This window comes from Anser cygnoides, chromosome W (assembly GCF_040182565.1).
Source record: "Anser cygnoides isolate HZ-2024a breed goose chromosome W, Taihu_goose_T2T_genome, whole genome shotgun sequence".
NCBI classification, from domain to species: Eukaryota; Metazoa; Chordata; class Aves; order Anseriformes; family Anatidae; genus Anser; species Anser cygnoides.
This window is the reverse complement of record NC_089911.1, coordinates 6,175,625-6,196,776: the sequence shown is the minus strand read 5'-3', so window position 1 is coordinate 6,196,776 and position 21,152 is coordinate 6,175,625. Positions and strand designations below refer to the sequence as shown.

At 38.4% G+C, this 21,152-nt stretch overlaps 1 protein-coding gene across 10 annotated transcripts; it reads left to right on the top strand.

Moving 5' to 3' along the window:
- The first annotated feature begins 2,467 nt into the window (after window positions 1–2,467).
- LOC125179667 (heterogeneous nuclear ribonucleoprotein K) lies at window positions 2,468–20,890 on the top strand. Of its 10 annotated transcripts, none has more exons than XM_048056362.2 (16): window positions 2,496–2,543; window positions 5,716–5,795; window positions 5,905–5,984; window positions 6,833–6,930; window positions 8,224–8,280; window positions 9,691–9,734; window positions 10,640–10,712; window positions 11,274–11,387; window positions 12,828–12,956; window positions 13,342–13,649; window positions 13,996–14,050; window positions 17,013–17,063; window positions 18,798–18,819; window positions 18,897–18,979; window positions 19,423–19,592; window positions 20,364–20,890. In XM_048056362.2, exons 3-16 carry the CDS (start codon window positions 5,936–5,938, stop codon window positions 20,395–20,397), a joined length of 1,287 nt encoding a protein of 428 aa, XP_047912319.1. In that variant the 5' UTR covers window positions 2,496–2,543; window positions 5,716–5,795; window positions 5,905–5,935; the 3' UTR covers window positions 20,398–20,890. The 10 variants fall into 10 exon arrangements, with proteins under 10 accessions (XP_047912323.1, XP_047912319.1, XP_047912324.1 ...); XM_048056367.2 differs by lacking the exon at window positions 2,496–2,543 and adding an exon at window positions 3,031–3,184 and having other exon boundaries at window positions 20,425–20,890; XM_048056359.2 differs by lacking the exon at window positions 2,496–2,543 and adding an exon at window positions 3,031–3,184.
- Window positions 20,891–21,152: the final 262 nt, after the last annotated feature.

Below are 21,152 nucleotides of genomic sequence, written 5' to 3'. Positions count from 1 at the left end.
GGAATGACCACTGGGCCCATCACAGGGGTTGGAATGGCCGCAGGGGCTGGAGTGGCCACAGGAGCTGGAGAGGCTGCAGGGGCTGGAGAGGCTGCAGGGTCCAGCGTAGGGGTTGGAGTGGCTGCAGGGGTTAGAGTTACCATTGGGCCTGTCACAGGACTTGGAGTGGCCGCAGGGTATGTCACTAGGTTTATAGTAGCATCGATTGCAGCTCAATAGGCATAGGCCAGACCCCAGCATGCTTCAGTGATTTGCGTCTCTTTGGAATTGCCAGAGTGATGACACACCTTTTTCAAGCATTCTACCAGTTTTTTAGGATTTTGCAGTTGTTCAGGGGTGAATTTCCAAAGCACTGGAGGTGCCCACTGCTCTAGATACCTGCCCATACCCTCCCACAGTCCCTGCCACTCATAACCATCCTGCCTCAGGACAGATCTCTGGATGAGATTCCTAAGTAGTTGTTTAACCTTAAATAAAATATGAAGCACATTCAGGAGACATAACAATAACAACATGCTGGTCTGAGCATCCCAAGGATATTCAAAATCTTGAAGAACTATCGTTCAAGGCACAGCAGACCTGAGATGAAAGCAATTAACTTCGTGACAAGGAACTATTAAGCAGGTCCAATACTGATACCAATTTTTCGTTTAACACACTCTGGTCAGATCTGTCGTTATCTCAACCCTTCGAGGCCCCATGTTGGGAGCCAAAAGGACTGTTGTGGTTTAACCCGACCGGCAGCTAAGCACCACACAGCCGTTCGTTCACCATCCCCCCTAGCCAGCTACCAGCTACTACCCTACCAGCTACCTACCAGCCCCCTACCAGCTACTAGGAGGAAAAATAAATCTATCCTAGGTGAAACCAGGACACTTAACAACTATATACTCGGGCTGTCATACTCTTTGTCATCTCTCAGGACCCGTGGATCATTAGCTCATATCCCACCATTGGAAGCCCTGATCTATCCATTCCAAGCAGGAGTTTGGGTTCTGATGCAAACATGGAGAAAATCGAAGCTGCAACCTGAGTGGGACTGACCGTTCCAAGTGCTCCTGACTACTGAGACGGCAGGAAGAACGGCTGAGAAAGGGTGGAGTCATACCTGGGTAAAAGCATCAGTTAACCCTGATACCAGAGAGACTGCATTAACAAAGACTTTTAAGGTTAATACTGTTAAAACTATCTATTGTAAACCTTTAACTTCTCCTTAGAAGAATTCTTAATGAATTAATGAGTAAAAGGGATTGAATTACACAGAACCGGAGTGTTTCCAGGGAACACTCCCTGGAAGTGGGAGAAAGGGGGGTATTTAATCTCCACCAGAAGAATCCTTATTAGTTTGTGATTTTTATTGTTTTTCTTAATTATTATTTCTTAATTATTATAGGGGTGTATATATATATATATAGAAATGATGTATTTTAAGTTTATCTTAGTAATACCTGTTCTCAATGGATTAGTGATAGGATGGAGGGAAAAATCAGCATTTCCAGTTAATCCAGAACATCTCTCGAGTTCTATCTTGAAATAATTGTTGGATTTGCACCCAGATGCCTAGAAAGACTGAAAAGGCCTTGTCCCTGATTGCTATTTCCAGCAGCAACTGTGTCTGGATTCTCTAGATTTCTAAAAATGACGGATCATACTGTGAGAAACGAAGTTGTGTTTTTGCAGTAGAGAATTACTTTTCTGTATTCCAAGGTAGTTGTGTAGTCATAATAAGGAGAAATGCTAAGTAGATAAGTGGACAGTAGAAGGCCTCACTGTTCCAAAATAAGGTAGAAGCTTGAGAATAACAGGATGAGCAGTGTGAGAACAGTAAAAAAAACAAAGATCACAAGTTCTCTAAACATACAAAAGGAGGAAAAAAAAGGAAAAAGGAGAAATTAAAGGGTTGATCAAAAAAAAATACATATATGGTATAGAGGAGCATCGAGTAGCTTGTGAACCTGTAGTACTCAGCCAATGAGGAAACAGGGGAGGTGATCAGGCGTCGGGTAATAGGGAGTAGAAGGTTATGATATGTTTACTAAAATGCGCTCCTAATTGGCAGGACGCCCGCCATTGCAATCGCGAATAAAATAGCTTCACAGAAGATACTGTCTGAAGAAAATTATTGAGATTTTTCTCACACTGTGAAAATTAAGTGTACTGTCTTCATCTTTCCCATCCTCAGTACATCAGGCACAGTGTCCTGGTTTTGGCTGGGACAGAATTAATTTTCTTCATAGGGGCTGGTATGTGCCATGTTTTGGATTTAGGAGAAAAATAAGGCTGATAGCACGCTGATGTTTTAGTTGTTGCAGAGCAGTGCTTACACTAAGCCAAGGACTTTTCAGCTTCTCATGCTGTCCTGCTAGCGAGGAGGCTGGGGGTGCACAAGAAGTTGGGAGGGGACAGACCCAGGACAGCTGACCCGAACTGGCCAAAGGGATAGTCCACAACATAATGACATCACACGGAACAATAAAAACTGGGAGGGCTGACCGGTGAAGCGGCCGCTGCTCGGGAATGGGATGGGCATCTATCAGTGGTTGGTGAGCAATTGCATTGTGTATCACTTGCTTTGTATGTATATATAATTATTATTATTTTACCTTCCTTTTCTGTCCTATTAAACTATCTTTATCTCAACCCACGAGTTCTACTTTTTTCCTCCGATTCTCTTCCCCATCCCACTGTGAGGGGGCGGGGTGAACGAACGACTGTGTGATACTTAGCTGTTTGCCGGGTTAAACCGCAACAGATTGGAAAGATAACTCCCTGGTCCCGAAAGAGGCTAAGCCCATCCCCCCTTCACCCTACCCTCAACTGAGCCACTCAATTGAATTATCCAGGGCAGGGGTAGAGCCTAACGAGCAGGCAGTACTAGCAAGGCAACCCAACTTCTCAAGTTACGGGTGGGCGAAAGAGGAGAGAAGAGAATATATCTGCCCTTTGTGCACAACCCCCAAAAAGCCCGCGCGCCTCGACAGCCAATAGGAAGCGTGGAGCCACGCGCGCCTTTAAATAGTCGCAAGAAGCCAATCCCCTCTCCCGGCGGTAGGGGACGACCACAAGGTGGAGTTTTCACGGACGCCATTTTTCCCCCCACAACTGAGATTGCTCTCGCTCTTCTTTACCGCTTTCTGTTGTCTCCGCCATTGTTGCTGCTTTTATTGTGGTTCCTGTCAGGCAGGTAATAACAACCTAGGCATGCCGCAGCGGTACGGGCTGAAGTGCGCCTATCTCCTCATGATACCCAGGCCTGTGTCGCTGTGGTCCACACGGAGGGTGGGGCCAAGTGGAGGCCACCATTCACCCTGACAGACAATTGTCTTACCTAATGGGGCCGCGGAGAGTCCTCAGCGATGGGGGGGGGGGGGGAAGGCGACTGGGTTAGTCGTCTGCGCAGTGCTGGTGGATGTGTGCGTGTTAGTGGTGAAGGTTGCTCATCTTTCACGTACGTGGTGGGCACAAATATGCGGGACTCGTGTAGGTAGCTGATGAAGGTGGGGAGGGGGTATTGCGCGTGCTAGGGAGAGGGGTGGCTGAGCGGAGTGGGGCTGTGATCGCTCACCTCAACGCTGCTATGTGACGCAACGATGTGGGAGGTCTAAGTCTCCGCCGAGCCTCGGAATTTTTGTCCGTTCCTGTAAGGAGAGAGACAAGGCAGTGCTATTTCCTTTTGGCAGGGCAGTGGATTTGGGTAGGCCTGGGGACTGCTGTATGAACAAGGAGGGAGTCGGGGGTTATGCTTCCTTAGGAAATAAGGAGTGGCTTGGGCTACCTGTGGACCCACAGGGATCCACCTATTCTGAGGGAAGGGCGAGAAAGGTGATCTCTATCGCTGCAGGCAGCCGCCGCGCTTCAGTGGCCTTGGTGTAGGCACAGTGGCCTAGCAGGCGCGGCTCCCGGAGTGCCTGTACGGTGGAGGCCGGCAGCGCTAGCGGGTGCGTGCTAAGGCCAGCGGAGCGGCTGTCGTCTTCCTACGCCTACCTTGGGTAGCTCTGTGCCTGGGGCAAATTGTTGGGGATTATGGTGGGCAGATGGGAAGAGGTGGGGAGGGCGTTCTCGACTGCGGCCTGTATGGAAGCGACTGTGCGAGATCGATTGGGGGGTGCTCTGCAGCGGGGACGGCTTCCTTCGGGTGTGATCACGGCAGTGGTGGAGCTTTTCTCGTGGTGGAACTGCTACGCTCTGTCGGTCCCGCTTGGGTTCGGGCCTCTGGGCGCCTCCTTTGTGCATCTCCCTGGGCAGAATGGTAGAAGTCTTGTGACCGCGTGGTGATGGTTTATCGGGTTCTGGCTCCGCCTAGCACCGGCTAGACGCCATTACAGTGGCCGCCATTTCTGCTTATCGCCGCTCCTGGGGAGGTGGGATTCGGGCTGCGGGGGTTATGTAACGCCGCCTCTTCCCCCCGCCTGGGAGCAAGTTGGGCTCGTGAGCGTTCCATGGCGGCGGGCGGGCTGTGCGAAGGCGAACATTGGCCCGAACAGGCAGTAGAGCAGTCCATAGCGCGGTTCCCTCCCGGACTACAGAAGGGAGGGGGGAGGGTCCGGCAAGGCCGTCCCTCCCGGAGGGAGTGGGGTAGAGACGCACTGGCATCTTCCAGCTCTTTTCTCGTGTCTGTGGGCGATGGTGACGTCTTTCTCCTTTAGTAACCATTTTATCCTCTCGATATCTTAAAAATAAATAAATAAATTTACATTGGTCAATTTAATCCTGCAAACTCGATTTAGACAGCAGAGCACAGTAACTAGTTGAAAGCACGTTACCTTGAACAACATATTATGCTTATTCCCCTGCAGCCCTAAAATTTTTGTGATGGTTGGTGATGGAATAACCAGTGTCTGAAAGGGCTAGCTTATTTGAACCTGGTGAAATCCCCTCCTGGCTGTTTGGCAGCATTTGTTTGAGACTTGACTTTTTTTTCTTAAAGAAAGCAACACTTGTCCAGATAGTTAACATTAGGTGCCTGGAAATACTAGTATGTGCTGGGAGGGTGGTCTCAGCCCTGGTTGGTTGTAGAAGAGTGCATGTCTGCTGTTAACCTGCATAAACAGGGTAACTGTTACAAGGATGTTTTTAAGTGAAATGGATCGTTTTTTCTTTGTGGATATGTGAGTGTCAACTATTTGTTCAGGCCATGGAAATTGATAACTAAAATCCAGAGGGGGAAAAAATAGCATTTTTTGTTTGGCTGCACGAATGCCTTTTTAAAGAGAATATGTTGTCAAATTGTTCTGCATGGGCTTCTGATGTGTCTTACAAGTATTCTCATGTGGACTTAACAAAAATAAATCACAAATGAAGTACCTGTTTCACAAAATCAAAAGAGTTTAGCTACTTTGAGATTCTTGGTGCATGCTTGCAGAGTCTTGTACGTAACTGCAGTGTTTTTTTTTAAAAAGTATGTATTATAATATACTGACAATAGCAACTGAATACTTAATCACTTTAGATATCTGAAAATCATTATCAGTAAATGTGATTTCTTAAAACTAGCAAATGTCTGGAAACTGAGCAAGTCCAGAGTTGTTCAGTCTGAGTTTACAGACTTTAGTATTGTTTCTTTTCTTAGTGATGTGTTTGCCCTCGTTATGTTTTCCTTACTCATAAAGAAAAGCTTTGCACCAAAAAACTCAGGTCAAACCCCTGCTTTTGGTTGTAGTGGGAATCAGAGCTGTAAGTGAACAGAGCCATGGCTGATCTATGCTTTTTTCATAGGCTTTTGAAGCAGTAGGCTGTTGGGTTTTGATCCTGTCCAGAACGCTTGTATTTTGCTCTACAAACATATATAAAAACCAGTAAGTTCTAAAAGCAGGTATCTTTTTTTAGTTTTTCCTTTTAATACAATGTATGGTTTGGTTTGCTTTTTTACGAAATAGATGTACTAGTTTTTTTATTCTACAACAGGTTTTATTTGACCATCTAAGAATAAAAGGTAATGGAGACTGAACAGCAGGAAGAGACCTTTACCAACACAGAGACAAATGGTAATTTTGTAATGGGCTGTTTACTTATTTATTTTGGAGAAAGAGAAACTTCTTAAGTCTGTGTTTCCAGTTACTTTGGAATGTTTTAACTGTATTGAATATGTTTGTATCAGTAGTATTTTTGCGTTTAATCTTTTAAGTATTCAATATGGCTATACATAGTTTTTGTATCATGAAAGCATGGGGTTTCTTTAGGCATGGCATAAGTAACTAAAAGTTATAGCTAAAGAGTTGAAAACAGCTAAATATTCAGTAATCTTTGGACAGCATGATCACGTCAGACATCTATTACCATATTTTACATTTTATTTATTATATTGAACAAATGTGTGAATATATAAAAATGTGTAATACCTGAGTATTAGCTTTATGAAAAACTTTTTGGACTTGATTAGTGAAGAAGTTAGGGCATTAGCATTGAGTTGATTCATGCCAACTCTAAAATATTTTAAATACTGCTTTTCTATTGTTATACCAATATTTCAGTATTGGACAAACTGCTTCTAACTTTCTTCCTTTAAGATTTTCACAATTGTAAATTTTAAAAGAAATACTTGGTAGTTGATGCGGTACTGCTTTAAACAAAGTGCTGTAAATTTGTCACTAAGACTGAAATTCTCATTTCAACTGTAGTTCATAGATCTGGAATGGGTCTTCAGTAATTAATTCATATATAGTCTGATGAAGTAAAAACCTGTTTCTTTGAGTGTAGATGTTTGAAGTTAGCATTGGGCTAATAGGAAAAGAATGCTTCATTAGGAATATAGTGTATAAGCTTGATGTACGTACCATGGTATTGTGACTTAGAAAGTTAAATATGTTTGTGGTGTTCCCGGACCTGTCTATAGGCAAACGTCCTGCAGAAGATATGGAAGAAGAACAGGCCTTCAAAAGATCTCGGAATACAGATGAGATGGTTGAATTACGCATCCTGCTTCAAAGCAAAGTATGTTTTTTCAGTATTGCTGTGTTCATGTTTATAGCATTGCTTAAGACAGTGGTGTCACAGTGTATTTTGTGGTGTATGTTTAGTAAGAATGTGTGATTCATTTAATGTAACTTATTAGGAATATTTGTAAGTGTGCACAAATGATAGCAGAAGGCTATTGCAATGGAATTACCTTCAATACATTTTTTTCAAGGATAAGTTTTTTAATCTATGGGACTTATTTTGAATTAAAAAAAATTGAAAAATAGGGCAATAGAAATTATAAGCCATTTTTTCTTATGTTAAAGGGAATACCATTGTTTTGAGGGGAATGACTGTTCAGTAGACTTCAGAAAGCAAGCGGTTTAGAGAATGATCAGCTAATGACTGTAAATCAACCAAATGAGGCAAGGCGAGGACTTTGTCAGGATTTTAGTAATTCATTCAAACAGACTTAGTAAATCTGTATATATCAATAGGAAAAAAGATGAGAGTAATGCTTCAGGGATTGCAGTTGCTTCATTGGCTAGTATAAATTGTGACACTAAAGTTGCTATTTATGAAACTCCTCTAGTGTTTCCAGTCATTACAGATGTTTGCATAGTCTGAAGTAACTCAGTCTCTCGTGTTGGCTTGAGGGAATGTTACCTTAACTCTGCATGGCATTTATGATAGCACTCCATGCAACTTGCAAAATATTTGTGTGCTGTTAGCATTGTGTATGAACTGTTTTTTAAAAAAAAAAAATGGCAGGTTTTGCAACTACCCTTGATTACATGCCAGTTTATTCCTGTTGTTGATTTTTAGCAACTGGAGGTTAACAATTGTTTCTATTGGTTTTACGTTCTTCACACCATACTTGTGCGAGCTGTCTGAGTTAGGTAAATAATCATGCATTTGGAGTGTGAAAGTGAAATTTGTAAACGCTTCTTTTAAAAAATTTGAATAAAATAGGAAAATCACGAACTTGCATAAGATGCATAGAACACCATAAGGTATCTCTTTCAGTCGTACTCTAACTATGAGATGATTTTAATTACAAACTTAAAGATTTAAGCAGTTCTGCTTGTGTTAAAACAATATTACTTGCAAAATTTGAATATTTTTCTTTCCTAAGTTCAGTCATCAGAGCTGTTCTCATGCATGCACACAAACTGTCAGTATGTTTCAATTTAATTTGAATTTATCAAAAGCAAAACAAGCCCTATCCCACAGGGTAATGCAGGAATAGATGCACTGTTGTTAGTGTTGGTTCAAAAACATACCCTATGCAGTACTGGCATAACATAATTTCTGAAAACTACTTTCCAGAATGCTGGAGCAGTGATTGGAAAAGGTGGCAAAAATATTAAGGCACTTCGTACAGACGTGAGTATGTATGAGTTTGAATTAATTTAGCACCAATTCTTTCAGAGCACTACACTGAAAACTTGATTATTTGCATTTTTAGAAATTGAGCTCTAGTCATCGATAGGCTAATTATAAGCTGTTTGAATGTTAGAGGAGATAACAAGCTCTTTGGTTTGCATTGTCATTAAAACCCAGCTTGAGTCATGTGGGAAGAGAGGTTTATATTAAACTCTGCTTTCAGTCAGGTTTCCTCTAAGTTATGCATTTCAAGTGAATTAATCATAATTTCCAGTTAAAGATGTTAAAACCCTTAACTTTACCTTTTCCATGTGCGAATAAATTGTAAAACTATGGAAAACCATTGCAGGTGGCTGGCTTAACCCAATGATAGAGGAATGCTTTAACTTACTTTGGGGAGGGGGAAAAAGTAATGGTCCATCTGTTCTTATTTTAACAGCTTGGATGTGAAGCACAAAAACATGAATGTTAAAGTTGCATGATTTAAATATGGGAATAAGATAGTAAAGAAACACTTCATACTGTTTGAAGCATTTTTAAATGGTCATGACTTATTTACCTATTCACATTTTATAGTGGGGTGATTTGTGACTAAATATATGTTTAGTGTTAATGTATTTATAAGACTTGGCAATGTTTCTTGAATTCTGTTTATGCTCCTGTACTTAGCATAAGCTACAATTCCAGCAATTTTTTTCAAGCAAGACTGTGTTCAACACAATATTTGGTAATATATCATTGCAGAATCAGTTTCAACTAAGTTCATGACCTATAGCAACGAGAATTGAGGATTAAGTTGAAGTGGTCAGGCATTATACACACACTCAGTAACTTTAGCAGCTGGTGTTCTTATTTCTTTGCTTCAAAGTAGATAATTACATCAAATAAGTCAAGATAGCATTTCAGACCAATCTAAGTTAACTTTCCCCATTTGCCCATGGTTTTAGTAATATGGAGCTCAAGTTTTGTCTACCCTCATGAGCCAGCCTGCTACTGAAACCTTATATGTAAAAAGTAGTTTAGTCAGGTAAGATAGCTCATTAAGATCCATGCTGTTAAGCTGCAGTCAGTGTAGCAATCCGTTATTGTGTTAGTCTTCAGAACAACTTAAATTTGTTTCATTAATTGAGAATAAGTATAGTTTGTATTAAATTAAAATGTATTGCTTTTCCCCCTTTTCCCTCTCCTTGTTTTTTTGGCCATATATCTCCGTTGCCCATGTACTGGATCGTCTTGCCCCTGCGTTGCCCACCATGACATTGGCCCATCCGCCCCTGAACGCCCATGTGAAAACCCTGGTTGGCTATGCCCAAAAATGTGCTCGTTGCCAAACGGGTACTATACTTGACAACTCCTGATTGAATACCCGTGCCCAATGCCAACGTCCACGAACGCCAATGACCAATGCAGTACAATGCAAGTGTTTCAGTCCCAGACAGCAGTGGCCCTGAGCGGTATGTCCCAACAGTTTATGCCTCACTGCCTGATTAGAAAGAGAGAAATGTATTTTATTACTTGCCTTTTATATAATTAAATAGTATCCCCTTAGAGATGGTGTATTGTTTTCAAGCTTTCTGTCTTATTTTCCCCATTAAGTCTTTTTGTCACTGAACTTTTACATGAGTTGCCCACCCAAGCAATATACTAATTTTATTTTGATGGAAGGAGCATAGTTTCAAGTGTTGCATAATCACTGCATTATAAATCAAAATGCTTCAAGAGTCTCTTGCTCTGTCTTTGTGGCCTACCTTGCTCCCCCCAACATTGTCTGTTTATAATTACTTACAATGAAATGCTAACTCCGGTTCACTTTTCTTCAATTCTCGTTTGTGTTACATTTTTGTTTGTTTTGGTTTTGTCTTTTATTTGTATTTCTATTCTTGCAGAGCTAATTAGTAATCTAACTTCTAACTGGTCTCACAACCTCACTCCAGATATAACATTGACCACTTGCACATCCACACTTTTTCTACAAGAAGGTGTGCCAGTTTTAACAATGTAATAGCGAGGGTAACCTAAATTAGTGGTGGTGGGGAACATGAGTGTTCACTTTTACTTCTAAGTTCTGCGGGGATTTCTTGCCTGCTTAATTTGAGTCCTGCCAAAAGTTTTCACTTGCTCATTCTCACTTACTCTAAGACCTACCTACTCTTAAATTTATTATGCATATATATTGGGCATAAACCAAAATGCTTGTGCTGTAAATTCAGTGAACAGGTTTACTTTAAATGGGAAATATTAATTGTATGTTCTTCTGTGTAGTCAGTCTTTTTAGTTTTGTATAATTATGAGTATGAAACTTATGTCTACTACTTGTTTTTACACACTCTCCATATTTTCTAACACTGGCTTCTGACAGCATCTTGAGTATAAGTGCAGATACAGAAACAATTGGAGAAATCTTGAAGAAGATTATCCCTACTTTAGAAGAGGTATGTCTCTTAAATTTGTTTCTTCTTCATAGGTATAAGTTTAGATTTTAAAACAATATGATTCTAGATAATTGTGCTAGTTTTTATTAAATTAAAATTTAAAAAGCCTTTTTTTGAGAGGAGATCTATAGCTCTCAAGCTATGTTGGCTTTTTTTGTAGAGGACAGTCTCTTACAAAATTAATATTTAGAACAGCCTCCTCCCCTTCAAAACACCTGTCTCCTGATTTGTTTAGCCCCTAGTTTCAAGTAGTTGTATTGTAATTTCCATCCTGCCTTGGCTTTGTAAGTGTGTCGTGCTGTTTGATAGATATCTTAAAATTTTATAAAAGTGTAATAAAAAACATAAAGTGATGTCAAATAAGTCTTCCTCATCCACTTTCCTTATTCTGCTTTGCCTCAACATAGGTGTGATTCTATCATAGCAAATACAACATCACAGTTGAGCAACAAATTAAGTCATATGGTATTTGTAGGAGAAAACCAAAAAATATGTATTTTTGTCGTTATTTTCCCCCATGACTAATATTTTATTCTTTCCTTGTATGTGTCTTTCTTACAGTATCAACACTACAAAGGTAGCGACTTTGACTGTGAATTAAGACTTCTAATTCACCAAAGTCTGGCAGGAGGAATCATTGGTGTCAAGGGTGCTAAAATCAAAGAACTCAGAGAGGTACTGTTATCTATTCTTTTCAGATTCTGTTTTTATTCTAAAAACAAAATAGTGTTTTATGCTCATAAACAGAGAAAGTATCTTTTGTGCAGTAATTCATTCAAACGCATTCAATACGTGATTTCTGTGTTCCAAGATCAATCTGGGTAACTTCTGGAAATTTCTTGCAAACCATCAGAAATGAAGTAGCTGTTGGTGATAGAGCATAGGACTTCTTATCAAGCTTTTAGGCATGTTAGCAGTAGAGTAACCTTTATAAATAAAGAATATTTTAAAGTAAAAATAGCATTCATCACTCCTTTCTGGAATGAATTGTTGGATAGACTATATTTATTGGTGGTGTTGGACATGCAAAATGGCTTATTGTAGATGCATCTCCACAAAAAAAATTATGTTGTTTGAGTATTACTATAAAAGGACAGTATGAGGTGTGGTTTAAGTTCTACTTCCTTGAAGACTGCTACTTCCTTTGTGAAGGACCATACCTTGTGAAGGAATGGGGCTTTGTTCTAAAAAGCTAGTGGTCCCTATGAACCTAGAGAATTGTTTTCTGTCCTTTCCTGGCATTGTGTCAAAGGCAATTCCAGGTCAGTTCAATAGTAAGCTGCTATCTGTTTGTGTGGATTGAGGACAGCAAGATAACTAGACGTAATCCTGGCAACAACGCTGTCTGGTGTCCAAAGCATGTTTTTGTTTTGATGGTTATTATAACCTGTAAGCTTACAATAGATATATGGTCATTTTGCTAATATTCAATTAAATGACTGTGTGGATGAGCTATAATTGAAAGATTTAAACTGTTTTCCTCTTCACTAGAATTTCATACAAAATGTCGTCATTGCAGGTCTTAAAAAAAAAAAAATAATAAAATATATCATAGAATGGCTTGGGTTGGAAGGGACCTTAAAGATCATGTAACTCCAACCCCAATGCCACAGAGAGGGATGCCATCCACTAGATCAGGCTGGCCGAGGCCCCATCAAGCCTGGTCTTGAACATCTCCAGGAATGGGGCATCTACTACTTCTCTGGGCAACCTGTTCCAGTGCCTCACTACCCTTACAGTGAAGAATTTCCTCCTAATGTCTCTTTTAGTTTAAGACCATTCCCTCTTGTCTCCTATCATTATCTACCCGAGTAAAGAGTCCTTCTCAATCTTTTTTATAAGATCCATTTAAGTATTGAAAGGCTGCAATGAGGTCTCCCTGAAGCCGCCTCTTCTCCAGGCTGAACATCTCCAGCTGTCAACCCAAAGATTAATATTCTAAGATTAAATTTGTTGTAAGAACTTGGAAGCAAGCATGCACTTAATTACTGGAAATCTAATATTCTGGTTTGAGTCTTTCTTTAAAACTGTTTTAGTGTCTTACCCATTTTTTCAATAGGTTCATAAAATTGTTCAAAATGCTTCCATTTGAAGATTTTTTCTTCTCTTCAACAGAATACTCAGACCACCATTAAGCTCTTCCAAGAGTGTTGTCCTCATTCCACTGATAGAGTGGTGCTTATTGGTGGAAAACCTGATAGGGTTGTGGAATGTATCAAGATTATCTTGGATCTTATTTCTGAGGTGATGTTTTGTTTTATTCTTACACTGGTATTCATGAAAGTTAGGATGGAAAACTATCTTCCCATTTATTTTGAGTTCAGTACCTTTTTTCCATTAGTAAAGAAAGTGTTGGACTGTTAGCACAGTTGGAAATTATTCCTGTTTTTTAGACTTAGGGTGTATCTTATGGGAGAAAGAAGCAATTTTGATACCAATGGACTATTTGTCATGATTTGCATATTATTAAAAGAAATTTTAATTTGGGGAGGAAGGGAGACAAATGTATGTGCTACCTATCGTTAACAGCAATTTCTCTGCCTTTCTCTTCAGCATTGTGCAATCAACAATACATTCAGAATGTATAAATGTAACAGTCAGTGCTAACTGGTGTGTGTGTTTGTCTTAGTCTCCAATTAAAGGACGGGCCCAGCCTTATGATCCCAATTTCTATGATGAAACATATGACTACGGTGGCTTCACAATGATGTTTGATGATAGAAGGGGGCGTCCAGTTGGCTTTCCAATGCGTGGAAGAGGAGGCTTTGATCGAATGCCTCCTGGTCGTGGTGGACGACCTATGCCTCCATCAAGAAGAGACTATGATGATATGAGCCCTCGCAGAGGACCTCCACCACCTCCACCAGGTCGTGGTGGCAGAGGTGGCAGCAGAGCTCGTAATCTTCCTCTTCCTCCTCCACCACCTCCTCGTGGCGGGTGAGTTGTATAAATACATTCTAAAAAACTCAGGTTGAGTACAATTTGCTGAATTATGTTAATGTTTCCAGGAATTGTTTCACACTTCCATGTTGGTAATGACTATGTAGGATTTAGTATATTGCACTAAAATTTTTTTTATTTATTAAGCATTTGGATTGAATTATTTTCCTAATAGAGCAGTCTATCAGGACTGTAGTTGGTATTTCTATAACTTTAGTTTGTCATTTGGAACTTGGCTAAAGCAGTGAAACTGAGTTGTGTGCAAATAATGAAAATGAAGATTTGAGAATGTTATAACTCATGTAATAAACTAGTTTATGTGCCTCTGCTTTTCTCATTTTAGAGATCTTATGTCTTATGACAGAAGGGGTAGACCTGGAGACCGTTATGATGGAATGGTAGGAGTTTAAAATTAATATTGTTCTGTGAAGTGTAAATAGTTAACACTATCTGAAGAAACTGTTCTTGAATCCATAAATGTAAGTGTGGAGCTGTGAGAAACAATCTGTAGCCAATAACACAGGCTCAGGTGAGGATCTCAGTGAAGTAACTTTATTTGTGATTGCAATGGTGGGTGTCCCGCAAGCATGAGCACACAGCGGAAGTGTATTGTAGCCCTATATCCTCTATTACCCAATGCTTGATTCCTCCAATTTCCTCATTGGCTGAGTGCTATAGGTACGCAACCTACCTGACACTTGTTACTATGTCCTGTATATACAGCTCTATTTGACCAACCTTTAATTTTTTTTTTGAGCTGGAGGGGCCTGTGATTTCTTAGCTTCTTGTTTTTGCTGATTCTGTAACTGCTTGTCTCACTTTCCTTAGCTATTCTTTTTTTGGGGGGGGGGGGGAACATGACAGTGGGATCTTCTACTCTCCCCTTATCTGCTTAACATACCCCCCACTGTTATGCCTGTGCAATCACTTTTGAATATGCAAGGTTAGTGGAATTTTCCACTGCAAAAACACGACTTTAATTTTTACAGGGCATGCATACTTCTGAAACTTTGTTATTAACTAAATGTTTTGTCTATACAAATGGTCCCTCCAGAATAAGTTTTGGAGTGTGAGGGGTATCTTGCGTGATCTGCTGACTGCTTGTTTATTTTTCATGTTTTTTTGTTTGCTTTTTGTTTTCCTACCTATTGTTAACAGTGGTATAGAAAGTCAGTAGAGCACAGTCCCTGCAGGTTTTATTACACTAACCTTTTAGATTTTTTTTATTGGGATGTCAGAAATAGGAATTGTAGGCTGTAATTCAGAACAGGAAATGTCAGAAAAATGTTCTTAATGTTTGTATGAATCAGACTTTTGTTAACAGATTTTAACACGTCTGTTGGGAAATATAAATAATATTTATAAAGGGCTCTAGTTGGTCTGGCAGATGATTGCTTTTTCAAATCACTTTGTCAACCTGCCGATTTCTATATCGGAGGGGGAAAAGTCTACTGTAATTTCAAATGCTTGGGAGCCAGGACTACTGCTAAGTTGAATTTTAAATCAAATTGGATATGTTTGGCACCTTCTTAAGATAAGTTTCTTAATTTTTTGTTTTCCTTCATTTAAATGAATGGAATAGAGCCTATTTCACGTCTCCTCTCCACTCCTACCTAAAGGTGCTTTTTAAGCATTGCCTCCTCCTGGGAGGAAGAGGCAGTTACTTCCAGTAATACAAACTGGAAGTATGTATTACAAGAACGTCAAAATTGGGGCACCAGAAGCCTATCAAAAATATTTGTCAGTACTTAGAATAGTTCAGTTGGAAGGGACCATCAGAAATCATCTAGTCCAACTGACTGACCTCTTCAGGGCTAGTGAAAAGTTAAAAGCATGTTATTGAATGCATTGTCCAAATGTCTCTTGAACACTGATAAGAATGGGGCATCAACCGCTTCTCTAGTGTTTGACCACCCTCAAATAAGGTGGGTAAGCATATATAAAGTCATTTAATCCCCCCCAGTCACTTCTTACCTTTTCCTAAATTATTTCCTAATTCCTAAAGTATTTTTAAATTGGAATTAATTGAGAAGTAAATCAGAACGTATTTCTTTAAAAGTGATCTATATGTTCAGACATCTAATCCGGTTTTGTTCACTCAAATGATTCCTACTTCTTGATTTTTATTTTTTAAAATGTTTTAGATATGTATGTGTTACATACATGTTTGTGTAAGCGTTTCAATAAAGGTACATATGCTTACAAAAAAAATGGAGGTACGTCATGTTTAAGAGATTTGACATTAAGGAACATATGGAAAAATTGGTGAAGAGGTTGACAATCCTCATTTATCTATATAAATACCAAAAGAAACTAATGGCATTTCACTTTTTTTCTGGGCCAATCCTTTAAAAGTGAGGGAAAGGTAGAATAATTTGCCATTGGTTAAGATTTACATCTAAATGACAATACATATGCAAAAGTAAATAAATTCCTGTTAATGCTATGTTCTTTTTCTTCTCCAGCCAGTGTTTCATTTGGTTTCTATTTAATTCCTATTGGTTAAAAGTAATAGCTAGCACAAATGAGTCTGTAGAGAAGAAAATTGTGTAACATAGCAATACATGTATATGTGTGTGTGTATATATGTGTATGTTGTGTGTATATATACAATTATACATGTTACGTGTAATTATGTATATGACATACTGCACCTAATACTTGCACAAATGTTTGTTTTAATCTGCTGTTCATTTAAACTAAATTCTATACATTCTCATAATTTTGCTGATTGCTATTTTTTCAGCATTTGTTGTAAAATTCTCACATAAATGCTATATATCACTGATATCGGCAATTACATTTCTTTAAGTTAAGTAGCAGTAGATTGTTAGTTTAGTTAGTGGCTATATGAGATACATGGAAATGAATTAAAATATTAGAAGCCATGTCCTTCCTACTTGACCTGCTATTGACATATCAATGACAGTTAATTGTTTTAGTCTTATTAAATGCTTTTTGAAATGCATGAGATGAATAGAAGGTTTTGGTATTTGAGAGTAACATCTTGTAGTATATAGTACAGCTGTAACACTCAAGTGTTTTTAAAGCAAACAAAAAATGTTCAAAGTAGTTTTACTCTCCCCTTAGGTGTCTGACATTTTGTAAGAGCAAAATCTGTTTACACCACAAAAACAGGGAAGAAACAAGTGTGACCAGTTACAGTTCCCTTTTAGCGAAAGAAAAACTGAGTGAGTTTTGTAACTGGTCTGTATCATGTATTTTTGAATCTTTGTAGTAAAGTGGTTCATAAAAATGTTTCTCTATCAGTATGTATGTATTTGCTTGCAAAGTTACTCGTAAGCCTCTATGACATGGACTTAATTTGGAATAATTTATTCTTTTCCTTCTGTCTGGAAGATGATGCAGTGTCATGTGGATGCCTGTGAGGACATGCAGCCACCAGAGCTGGTGAGTGCATTTGTGCTTTTGACTGGTTTAATAGTTGATTTTTTTGAGAAAACCAATTAAATAAAGTGGTTAAGTGATAACTGCGATTTCTTGAGTGTGAATGTAGTCAGTGGCAGCTTGCCCATATTGAAAATCTCTAAAGCTGTCTTTCTAACAGGTTATTGGCAGTTTGTTCTTAACAATTTGTTCTGTACAGTCAGTGTTCCACAATAGAAGTGTGCAGCAGCACAGTCAAAAGAGCTTTTCTGTTGTGTTGCTGCTTTGTACCCTATTTTAGTGTGTTAAATTCTAGCTTTCACTGTAACTCCTGCTTTTTAACACCCTGTAAATGCATGTATTTAGGGATATGTTGTGTGTTAACTGTTTTTTTTTCTGTTTCAAACAAGGAATAGTTCTTTGTTTAATAGTTTATCCACAACTATAGGCATTATCTATCTGTACATCTTAAAATTACATTTGATTTGTGTTTATCAAACAACTTCTTGCTCTCAGGGGCTTTAGAAGGGGTTTTGGAAAGGAGAGTTCAAAAGGGGGGTCAGTAAGTGTTTATGCTGTCTAGAAGATGGTGGTGCTGTCAAATATTAAATGTTAGTTCCTAGCTTACATAAACACTGCAGATGGAATTGCTCATCTGTCAAATTCATTTGCTGTTCTGTAGTCTGGAGAGGAAAGGAGAGGCAGAAAGGATTAGTCATTAAAACGACTTAACCCAAAGAAGGGGGTTCCCTGTGCAAAATATCAGCAGAAATAGGGGTGGTGGGGAGAGGAAATATGCAGCTCTGATCAGCCTCAGAAAGGTGTCCTTCGTTCTTTTCTTTATTTTTTTCTATTTTGCATTCCCCTACAAGCTCTTTTATGCTTTATTATGATTCGTATTGCTAAGCAACATGATTAGACAACATAAGTTGCTTAGAAACAGTTGTTCAGATGAACAGTTTTTTTCTGAATGCTTACATTTTGATGTAGCTCCAAAAAGGTAGTAAGTAAATAACTTTGTTTGGGTGTTGTCTTTTTTTTCCTGAAGTTGTAATGCAAGAACTCTTTCTAAACAAGTAATTCACACAAGTTTCCTACATTTCTGTAGTTCAGTGATATAAGTTGAATTCTAGAGAAGCATGCATATCTGTACTCTGCTTTTACAGGAAGATATTAAAATAGAGGTTTGTGCATTTAGAAAGCATTTGGTCAAATAAGCATTTGATATCAAGTACCAGTCTACAAATTCTCAAAAATAAAAGCAGTCAGGAGTGCTGCATTGCAATGATTTGGATTTGGTATATAGTAGTTTTAGCAGAACAGAAGTAGTTAGTGTCATGACTGTCCTTTCTAATAACCAAAAGATTGTAGCATAGTCTGAATGGAGGGACCAATTATAAAGCTATTCTAGAGTTGACTTGTTTTTTCTTCAAGATGTAGATGGAATAGGATGGTTGACAGTTATCAGGTAAACTTGTCACAAATGGAGATTTTCATTTCTCCTGAGCTCCTTAGCTGACAGGGTAAGCTTAAGATGTTCTCATGAGATATCCTTCTCTCTTCTTCCTACCCCCCCCTTTTGTTTCTGGTCTGCCCTCTTCCCCAGTTTGTCTTCAATGATATTTAGATTAAAGATGTAGGTTAGGATTTTTGCATAAAATAGGCTCAAAGTTAACGGTATAAAACTTAAGATGAAAGCATATTAATGAAGTATGGTTATTTGCTATTTAAGGGTTTGCTTTCTCTTTTTTTTCACAGTTTGAGGGTGGCTCTGGATATGGTAAGTTTTTATAGAGAACTTTAACATGCACTTCATTATTTAGTCAGTAAAAGGCTTGATGCATTTGTTTAAATTAGACTACTCTTATGCAGGGGGCCGTGGTTCATATGGAGATCTTGGCGGACCCATCATCACAACACAAGTAACAATTCCAAAAGATGTGAGTGAAGTTGACTTGCTTTCCACTTGTGTGTTTTTTTTAAGTCACAGCCTTTTCTCAGACTAAGTAAGTCAGAAGTATTTGGGATCCTTGATGAGTACTTGTTAATATAAAGCAACTGTTCCTAAATCACCAAAAGCCTATTCTTAAGGATGTTTGTTTTATCTTCACTTCAGAGATGCACTGAACTATTTTGACTTATGGATAGCCAGTAATAGAGACAGTCTACATAACTTGTTTTTGCAAACAGATATCTGGTTCTTCCAACTTTCTCACCTGTGTTTATATAATAAATGTTGCAGAGGATGTCTTCAGGCTGTAAAAAAAAAAAGTAAGCTTCTATTGCAACTCTTAAAACTAAATTGATGGAAGCTACTCAAATAATAGTACTGTGTTTTTGCAGAGAAATTTAGACAAAGAAATGAATGCTTTTTGTCTCCTAGTTGGCAGGATCTATTATTGGAAAGGGAGGCCAGAGAATCAAACAAATACGTCATGAGTCAGGAGCTTCAATCAAAATTGATGAACCACTAGAAGGTTCAGAAGATCGAATAATAACTATTACAGGAACACAGGACCAGATACAAAATGCACAGTATTTACTGCAAAACAGGCAAGTTGAAGCTTAATGCTGTCCTTACTGTCAATTTTATGATGACTTACATCCTACTGCTCTAAAGCTCTTCTTCTGTGCTATAGTTTTTGGAAGGGCAGGATTTAAATAACTAAACTTTTTTCTAGTGGTAGTTTTGCCTTTCTTTTCTGTTCTTCTAACTAAAATGAAGACTCCCTCAAAACTAATATTGATGGAAAATTCCTTAACCAAGCACTCATTTAATTTCTCTGGTGGAAATTGCTGCAAAAAAAAAAGCCTACTTGTAATAAATTGTATACAACCTGTAGAAAACACAGAAGGCTTCAGTGGACATTGGTCTAGTTCTGTGTGGAAGACTAGTGATTTTGTTGTTTTTAGATAACTAAACTGACAACAAATCACAGTCTACCATATGGCACAGACTATGCCTCTACAGGACAAGTTGAAATTAATTGGTGCTGTTATGCAGCATTTCACACCTTATTAGCATTACTTTGTCTTCTCTGGCAAATATTAACAGCTTCAGATTTAATTTGCTTAATCTTGCTTTATTAACATGTTGGTTATCATAGCATTTATTAATGTTCAACTTGAATGTTTGGCTTTAGATTAGTATTTAAATGTGTTTAATCATAGACCTATAATTATTAGTCATTAATCTTATTAAATTGTTTACTTCAAAATGCATTACAAGTTTGTAGTTTAATCTTTAAGAATATCATTGTGAATATCAATGCAAGATGTATGGTCCATCATTCTAATACATGCTTTTTTCTTTTTCTTTTATAGTGTGAAGCAGTATGCAGATGTTGAAGGATTCTAATGCAAGATTATTTTTTCTTTTTTATAGTGTGAAGCAGTATTCTGGAAAGTTTTTCTAAGACTATTGAAGAACTGAAGGAGTCCTGCACCTTTTTAAATTTTTTTTTAAATACCTGCTTCTGTTTAAAAAGCCAACATTCCTCTGCTTCATAGGTGTTCTGCATTTGAGGTGTAATGGAATCTGCTGTTCACCAAATATGTTTTAGTTCCTTGCAAATATTTGGGGGGAGGGAAAGGGCACATGAGATTAACTTTGAAATTTTGAAACAGCAGCAGAGTGGATTTTTTTTGTTCATTGTTGGTGGTAAAATGTAAAGCTCTTTTCTGTAACTGTTGTGAATGCCCTGCTTTATGTAGACTACTTTGTTTTGGTTGTTTTTGAAGGGGGGAGAAGACTGGTAGTCAACATGTCCCTGGCATCCTTTTGAGAGCAGTGTGCAGAATGTAATGCTCTTTTGTAAGAAATGTTTTTTAAATAAATTTAGTGAACCTATTCTTGGTGGACATTTTTTATGTACATAATGTAATACCTAAAATGGATGCACTCTTCCACCCACCCCCCAGAGAATGCATAAATGATAGTTGCTTTTAAGCTTTTTCTTCTGTTTCTTTGATATAGATAAAGTTGCATGTTTTGTTTCATTCAAATTAAAGAAACTGAAAACAGTGGTTCATCTTTATTATTTGGGAGAAAAGTGCAAAAATATTCATGCAGGCATTGTGTAAAATCTGCCTTTTTTGAGTGTTTAGCCCTGT